The 8,998-nt window shown below is 50.5% G+C and overlaps 1 protein-coding gene across 1 annotated transcript; it reads right to left on the bottom strand.

Moving 5' to 3' along the window:
• Positions 1–771: 771 nt before the first annotated feature.
• LOC137046182 (uncharacterized) lies at positions 772–5,770 on the bottom strand. The gene is made up of 2 exons (XM_067423284.1): positions 4,250–5,770; positions 772–939 (listed from the first exon to the last, which is right to left on the bottom strand). Exons 1-2 carry the CDS (start codon positions 5,363–5,365, stop codon positions 937–939), a joined length of 1,119 nt encoding a protein of 372 aa, XP_067279385.1. The 5' UTR covers positions 5,366–5,770; the 3' UTR covers positions 772–936.
• Between the last annotated feature and the right edge of the window lie 3,228 nt (positions 5,771–8,998).

Below are 8,998 nucleotides of genomic sequence, written 5' to 3'. Positions count from 1 at the left end.
CCAGGGCGGAAAGTGCAGAGCAGGACGCCAGGGCAACGCAGTAAGAGGCAGAAGCCTGGGTGGCACTTCCGCCACAGCAGCAACCACCAGAGTACGTTCCACCAGAATACGATCCACTGGAACACAGACCGGAACTGGGTCCATCGGAACTGGGACCACCAGAACGGAATCCACCAGAACTGGAACCACTGGAACTAGATCCAACGGAACTAGGACCACCGGAACAGAGTCCACTGGAACTGGGACCACCGGAACAGAGTTCACCGGAACTGGGACCACCGGCACATGATCCATCAGAACTGGGACAACCGGAACACGATCCACCGGAACTGGGACCACCGGAACCAGAGGTGGGTAGAGTAGCCAAAATCTTTACTCAAGTAAAAGTACAAGTACTTACGGAAATATTTACTCAAGTAAAAGTAAAAGTAACAACCGTAATAGTTACTTGAGTAAGAGTAAAAAAGTATTAGATGAAAAAACTACTCAAGTACTTAGTTACTAGTTACTTTCGATCTGATTGATAAGATCCAAAAACCCTGAATTTCAGACTACTTAGAGAGATTTCACACACCTCCAAATATATATATATATATATGTGTGTGTGTGTGTGTGTGTGTTTAATGGTTAAACAGTGTAAATTAATGGTGTGCTGGGCTAACCACAGCTCTTTTTAAAACTGTAACAAGTTCGATATAGTGAGGAAGGAAGAGGACACGGGGGTCGGCAGGACTGTTGATGCTCTTTATTCTCAATAACTCAAAACAATAAACGTGCACGCTTCAGCGTGTGTTTGTCTCTGTATATGCTCAGTTTCGCTTCCGGGTCACGCACTTCCGGCTTCCGGATATCTCAGGGTCTCCTCGCATCAACAGTCCGACTCTCTCTCTCCTCGGTCTCCGGTTCCGCTGGTGTTTTATCCCGTCTCCGCGCTCATTACTAGAACAAGAGACAGGTGTTATTAATCTGCGTCCAACCCACTCACTTACCGCTCGTCCCGCGGCCCTCTCTCCCGCTGCAGACCTCGCTGAACCACGCCCCCCTTGCCACATACCCCCACCGCCCGACTCAGGCCGGGGAGCCGTCCGGCCTGCAGCCCCCCCCCCCCATTTCTGGAGAGGAAATCGGCCACAGCCATCTGAGCACCCGGCCTGTGGACCACCTTGAACTTAAACGGCTGAAGAGCCAGATACCAACGGGTGATCCGCGCGTTGGTATCCTTCATGCGGTGGAGCCATTGGAGAGGAGCGTGGTCCGAACAGAGAGTGAACTCCCGCCCCAGGAGGTAATAGCGGAGGGTGAGAACGGCCCATCTGATGGCCAAACACTCCTTTTCTATGGTGCTGTACTTAGCTTCTTTCTTGGAGAGCTTACGGCTAATGTACAGCACCGGCCGCTCTCCCCCCTCCACCTCCTGGGCCAGGACTGCGCCCAGCCCCCTGTCCGACGCGTCGGTCTGCAACAAGAAAGGGAGAGAAAAGTCAGGGGAGTGTAACAGCGGCCCGCCACATAGGGCAGCCTTTACTTGGGTAAAAGCCTGTTGACACGGCTCCGTCCACTGGACCGTATCTGGTAGCCCCTTTCTAGTAAGGTCAGTCAAAGGGCTGGTGAGGTCCGAATAATTTGGTATAAACCGTCTATAATATCCCGCCAGCCCCAAGAACTGTCTTACCTCCTTTTTGGTCTTGGGCCTCGGACAGGTTGCAATTGCGGCAGTCTTATCAATTTGGGGACGCACCTGCCCATGACCCAAGTGGAAGCCCAGATACCTTACTTCCACCCGCCCAATCGCACACTTCTTCGGATTGGCCGTGAGCCCCGCTCTCCTCAGCGACCTCAGGACCGCCCTCACATGCTGCATATGCCGCTGCCAGTCGTGACTATAAATCACTATGTCATCTAGGTACGCAGCAGCATATGCAGCATGGGGACGCAAAATCCTATCCATGAGTCGCTGGAAGGTCGCGGGCGCCCCGAACAAGCCGAACGGAAGCGTGACAAATTGGTGTAATCCGAACGGCGTGGTGAAAGCTGTTTTTTCTTTGGACAATGGAGACAAGGGGATCTGCCAATAGCCCTTTGTTAAGTCCAGTGTCGAATAAAATCGAGCCGAGCCTAACCGATCAAGCAATTCGTCAACCCGTGGCATTGGATACGCGTCGAACTTCGACACAGCGTTCACCTTGCGGTAGTCCACACAGAACCTGACCGAGCCGTCCGTCTTGGGGACCAAGACTATCGGGCTCGCCCAGTCACTGTTGGACTCCTCGATTACTCCCATGTCGAGCATTGCGCCTAATTCGTCCTGAACTACTTTTTTCTTGTGTTCAGGCAAGCGATACGGCCGGCTGCGAACTACCACGCCCGGCTCGGTCTCGATATGGTGCTGAATCAAGTCGGTACGTCCCGGTAGGGGCGAGAACACGTCAGCGAACTCCGCTTGCAACTTCGATAAATCAGCGAGTTGTAACGGTGAGAGGTGGTCTCCCCCAGGGGCCAGTGCGACTGATTGCGCCTTAATGCTCGCCTCTGGCCCGAGATCATCCTCTCCCCCGATCACCGTTGCCAACAACACCGATTCCACCTCATTCCATTTTTTCAGCAGATTGAGGTGGTATATTTGACGTGCCCCGTTCCTATCGGATCGTATCACTTCATAATCGAGCTCTCCTATCTGTCGTGCGACCTCAAACGGCCCCTGCCACTTCGACATTAATTTTGAGCTCGAGGTTGGGAGTAAAACGAGCACTTTCTCTCCCGGTGTGAATTTGTGCAGTTTAGTACCCCTGTTATATGACCGGCTCTGGCGGTCCTGGGCTTGCAACAAATTCTCCCTAGATAGCCGCCCCAATGTGTGGAGTTTTGTTCGCAAGTCCATGACGTACTGAATTTCGTTTTTGGCCAACGACGGCCCCTCCTCCCAAGTTTCTCGTAGGACGTCCAGCACCCCCCGTGGCTGACGCCCGTAGAGAAGCTCGAAGGGGGAAAACCCCGTGGAGGCTTGCGGGACCTCGCGCACAGCAAATAAGAGGGGTTCTAACCACCGATCCCAATTCTTGGCGTCTTCTTGTACGAATTTACGGATCATGGATTTAAGAGTGCGATTAAATCGTTCGACCAACCCGTCTGTTTGTGGGTGATAGACGCTGGTTCGAATGGATTTAATGCCCAATAATCCATACAATTCGCTTAACGTGCGTGACATAAACGCCGTGCCTTGATCAGTGAGGATTTCTTTCGGAATCCCCACCCGGGAGATTAAACGAAACAGTGCGTCCGCAACACTCTTCGCCGAGATGTTGCGGAGAGCCACTGCTTCCGGGTATCGTGTTGCGTAGTCCACGATAACTAGCGCAAAACGATGCCCGCGTGCGGATCGTTCTAATGGCCCGATGAGGTCCATCGCAATTCTCTCGAAGGGGACCTGCATTAATGGAAGGGGGCGCAATGGCGCTTTTGGGGCGGCCAGTGGGTTCACCAACTGACATTCAGGACAAGACGCGCACCACCTGCGCACATTGTCATAAATGCCTGGCCAAAAGAATCGGGTCATTAAACGATTCAGCGTGGCCGCCTGTCCCAGGTGGCCCGCCATCGGGTTAGAATGAGCCGCCTGAAAAAGCATTTCCCGGCGGCTCTTTGGTACTAACAATTGGGTTGTATCCATTTTTGTCTGAGCGTCTTGGGTCACTCGATACAACCTATCTTTAATTATGGCAAAATAAGGATACGTGACGGGCAATGCGGGTTGGAGGGACTGACCGTCGATCGTGCGGACCTGCTGAAACGCATGTTTTAGCGTCTCGTCTTGAGACTGCTCCAGAGGGAAGTCATCGCGGTCCGAGAGAATCAGTCTCTCAACCCCGCTCGGTTCCTCTGAAGCCGTTCCCAAGGGCCCCGTATCAGCCTCGCCAACCTGCACTCGCACCGCCCCGTTCCTAGCCTTGTTTTCCCAAGCGGCATCCGCGCACAACGACCCCAATAACGCCGAAAAGGCGGGCCAATTCGTCCCCAGAATTAGCGGATGCCGGAGGTGGGGACTAACCGCCACCTCAACACTATGCTTTTCTCCCCTAAACTGTATCGTGACTGGGACAATCGGATATTCCACCACATCCCCGTGCACACACCGCACCTTAACCACGCGGCTTGTATCCAATGCCCCAGGCTGAATCAGGCTTTGATGGATCGAGGTTTGGTTACATCCTGAATCCACCAAGGCCTGATATGTACCCCCCTTGATACTTACAGGAATTTGGTACTCTCCTGCTTGATCGGGGGTGGTCCGCTGGACGTCCGGGATCCGGATCATTGTTCCGATGTCCATCATCGGACATCGGTCCACAAAATGATCCGGATCACCGCACCGCCAGCAGGCCAGCCCAGGCCTACCCGCCGCCCCGGCGGCGGGGAGTGGGTTGGAGGCTGAGCGCGGATAGGGGCCGGAACCGGAGCCATAGTCACTACCAGTCCCCAGCGGCCCCGCCCCCCTGGGCGGGACCCGCGAACTCCCAGACGGTCCAAGGCCCATCCCACCCCGGCCTCTGGGGGGAACGCGAGGAGGGCCTGGAGGGCGGGACCTGGGGAGAGGGACAGGTCGAGAGAGAGAGAGAGAAGGGGGAGAGAGAGAGGGAGAAGTTAGTGGGGGTGCGCCGACCCCCGGGCACGCCACCAGGTGGTCCTCCGCCAAATTGATGGCCGTCTCCAGCGACGTGGGCCGGTGGCACTGGACCCACTCGGCGGTCTTCCTGGGGAGCCGAGTGATGAACTGCTCCAGCACCACCAGATCGACGACATGGTCCACGTCGCTGCCGCCGGCCAGCAGCCATCTGCGGCACTCGTCCCGGAGCTGTTGGGCCAGGGCGAAGGGTCGACCGGACTCGCCCCACTCCAGGGAGCGGAAACGCTGGCGGTGTTGTTCTGGGGTCCGGCCGACCCGCTGAAGGATGGCCCGCTTCAGATCATCATAGTCCAGGAGGTTCGCAACCGGTAGATGTTGCGCGGCCGCCTGGGCTTCGCCTGATAGCAGAGGGATGAGGCGCACCGGCCACTGTGCCCGGGGCCACCCGCAGGCCTCCGCGGCTTTTTGGAAGAGATCCACGAAGGCCTCGGGGTCATCTTCCGGCCCCATCTTCTGTAGGGGCACGTGCACCGGTGCGCTGGCCCGCCCAGCGGCCTCGGCGCGAACCTCCCGGTCCATCCAGCTCCGGAACTGCTCGCGGTCCTCTTGCTGGCCTTGGACTATGGCCGCGAAGCGGCGCTCCTGTTCAGTCCGAAGGTCCAGCAACGCCGTGTGATGTTCCTGGTGGAGGGCCGCGAGCGAGGTGATGATCTCCGCAAATGGCGAGGCGGAGGGCGTTGTCATGGCGGCGGCTCTGTCCTGCTTCCTTCCCGGGTTTCGGCACCAGTGTAACAAGTTCGATATAGTGAGGAAGGAAGAGGACACGGGGGTCGGCAGGACTGTTGATGCTCTTTATTCTCAATAACTCAAAACAATAAACGTGCACGCTTCAGCGTGTGTTTGTCTCTGTATATGCTCAGTTTCGCTTCCGGGTCACGCACTTCCGGCTTCCGGATATCTCAGGGTCTCCTCGCATCAACAGTCCGACTCTCTCTCTCCTCGGTCTCCGGTTCCGCTGGTGTTTTATCCCGTCTCCGCGCTCATTACTAGAACAAGAGACAGGTGTTATTAATCTGCGTCCAACCCACTCACTTACCGCTCGTCCCGCGGCCCTCTCTCCCGCTGCAGACCTCGCTGAACCACGCCCCCCTTGCCACAAAAACATACTTTGTTCTTATATTTTTATAAGTATATGCATTCTTAAAAATACAGTCCCATTTTTAAACGTATGTATACACTGCAGACTGTTGTCTGTCCGGATATGTGTATAAATGCAAGATGTCACATTAGGCTGTTCAATTTGTTTCGTTTTTAGCCTGATCTCATCAGTACCTGTGGCAACGTTTTTGCAAACCACAAAATATGTACCAATACGTACATATTGCGACAGTTTCAAAGTGAAATGTCCACTGGGTGGCGCTAAAAGCTTATTTTTTTCCAGAACAGATTTGCGTGAATCTGACATGTTTTGTTACGTTGTGTTTTTAACGTACCCTACACCCACACTAAACCTACCCAAAAGTGTTAACAAAAGCAAATGTGACAAAAATAAAATTGTGTCCATGTATTTTTAGCTTGTGTTTAGAACTCGTCTTTGAGCTCTTATCATGACTCGTTCTTCATGGGGTTCGTTCTCAAGCTTTTCGCATTGCAAATACAAATCTGTATCAGCTGAGCTATCGAGCAAGTCTGGTGAATCAGAAAAGCAGAACATGGAGCTGTGACGCAAAATTCAAAATGTTTTACAAACCATAGACTAACAAAAAAATGCAGTTTTTCTGCCTATAGTGTTCATTTCTGTTGGAATTCCTGCAGTGTGTATTGGTACGTATTTTGTGGTTTGCACAAACATTGCCACAGGTACATTTTGCCAATGAGGTTGCTCGTTTTATGAGAAAAAAAGGATATGTAAATGTGCAGATGTGAACGTTTGTTTGTTGACGTGTGTTCGGAGGATTCAAACGATTTGTCAATGCTTGCACAAGAGCGCATATGAGGAAAACACTCGGACAGTGTGTGAAATAGTATTACAATAAAGGAAAAGTGCCCATAGTTACCAATTTACCATTAACAGTGTTCAAATATAGGCATCATTGTTACACTTACCACTGCTCTCTCAGGTTGGAGCTGGAATTATTGTATGCTGAGATGTCAGTTCATATTGGTGCACACAGCATGCATTAAATTATGAAACTGTTCTTTTTGACATCTTTGACTGAAAACAGGCTGAACTTGAGGCCACGTACGGATGATCTGCCGTAGCTCACACACATCTCCCTCTGCTTCGGCCATCATCTTCTGACTAAATCGCGCGCTAATTTTATGCGGGTGATGCGTATCCACCTCTCGCGAAGCAGCCTCTCCAACGTTTCGCGAGACTTGCGAACAAGTCATAACTTATTTTAAAATATATAATTAATTATCACCATTGAAAGTAGCGGAGGAACGCCACCGAATGTAACTAAGTAAAAGTACAGTTTTTTCACAAGAAATGTACTTGAGTAAAAGTAAAAGTACCCATTTTTAAATATACTCTAAAAGTACAAGTTACCCAAAAAATGTACTCAAGTAAATGTAACGAAGTAAATGTAATTCGTTACTACCCACCTCTGACCGGAACTGGGACTACCGGAACTAGATCCACCGGAACAGGGACCACTGGAACAGGGACCACCGAGACACGATACACTGGAACTGGGACCACCAGAACAGAGCCCACCAGAACATGAGCCACAGGAACACGATCCACCGGAACAGAGACCACCGGAACTGGGACCACCGGAACTAGATCCACCGGAACAGGGACCACTGGAACAGGGACCACCGAGACACGATACACTGGAACTGGGACCTCCAGAACAGAGCCCACCAGAAAATAATCCACAGGAACACGATCCACCGGAACTGGGACCACCGGAACTGGGACCACCGGAACAGAGACCCCCGGAACGGTCACGGATGGAGCATTCCTTCTCCATTTCGAGTCCACCAGAACTGGGATCACTGGAACTGTCTTCATCTCCTTGGCCAATCACTCCTGCTGGTGAGCGAGACCCTCCACCATCGCCTCAAAGGTACCCCCATCTTAAATAGCCCTTAACAGCCAGTCCTTGCTTGTCGAGTGCATAAAAGAACAGGTCCTTAAGAGGCCCTTCATTAAGCTTTAATCCCTCCACTGCTTCAAGGAACTCTACCGCAAACGTCCTCAGATCAGTCCCTTGTTGGTGGAGGGATGCTAAGGTCTGAAACCTTAGGATACGCTCGTAGTGGGGTCACGAGACAATGGGAACTGATAGGTGGAGTGAATTACTCTTCCACTGAGTCCTCGGCATGCTCGTATTGTTATTTTATGTAAAAACAAAGGAAAACTAGTGTGAGGACTCCAGTGCAGGAGATGATAATTTATTAACAGAACAAACAAAAACACAAAACAAATCCTACTATGGGGCAAACACAATCAAAGTAACAACTAGAAACATAAAACATACTAAAAATGGAAATCACAGGAAACTGGGAGACAGACAAGACAACGATCTGACAAAGACTAACAAACAAAAGGAGCTTATAAAGGGGACAAATCAAGAAGGGAATGGAGAGAACACAGGTGGGGCAAATTAAACCAATAGCGAGATAAGGGAATGGATCAAGACAATGACACGAGCACAAGCCCAAAATAACAAAACTCACATGTGCGTACGACAGGACAGGCATGTGACAATAATAGACAAAATAAGCTTGCTCAATTTACATATGAACACAACCGGAGACGATGGAGTATGTTTTAGTATCTACTCTGACAGACACAAGACCAGCCGAACCCTTTGAGTGTGTGTTAGAAATCAGGAATGGAGAGAGAACATTATGCTTGGGACCTTGTCAAACTCACTCAAATCCTTACACTTGCCAATTTTCCGAAAGTGGACAATCTTAAAGTGGTTTATGCGGTTAAACCCTGTTTACACCTGTAAATAACATTGTCTACTTGTTATACGATTAAACAAAATGCATCTTAATACCAGATGTAAACTGAACTTGATATTTAAATGAGATAAGATTTGATACAAAAAAAATATGATTTGACTGATTTATAAAATACCATGAAAATGTTTTACTCTATTTGTTCATTATATTTTTGCAGGGGTTTGGATTATTCATAATAAAAGTAACCAATAATTTTATGCTGTATTTGTTTGATCTATAATTAGTCACGTAGACAAAATAACTATATTGCCCATTAATAATCCCTTAATAAGATCTATATCTAGGTTATTCAAGGATCTCAACTGTTATCCGAATCCACACCTCTAACAAGAACCTGATGATTTGATCTAAGCCCTAGATATTGGCAAATGCCGCTGGCTTATAAAAAATATTTTT

This window comes from Pseudorasbora parva, chromosome 18, assembly GCF_024679245.1.
Source record: "Pseudorasbora parva isolate DD20220531a chromosome 18, ASM2467924v1, whole genome shotgun sequence".
In the NCBI taxonomy this organism is placed as follows: Eukaryota; Metazoa; Chordata; class Actinopteri; order Cypriniformes; family Gobionidae; genus Pseudorasbora; species Pseudorasbora parva.
The sequence above is the reverse complement of the archived record's forward strand: the minus strand, read 5'-3'. Positions and strand labels throughout refer to the sequence as shown.

Bases quoted from the DNA above. Each gene is read 5' to 3' on its own strand.
- LOC137046182 (XM_067423284.1), bottom strand. From the start codon at position 5,365: ATGACAACGCCCTCCGCCTCGCCATTTGCGGAGATCATCACCTCGCTC.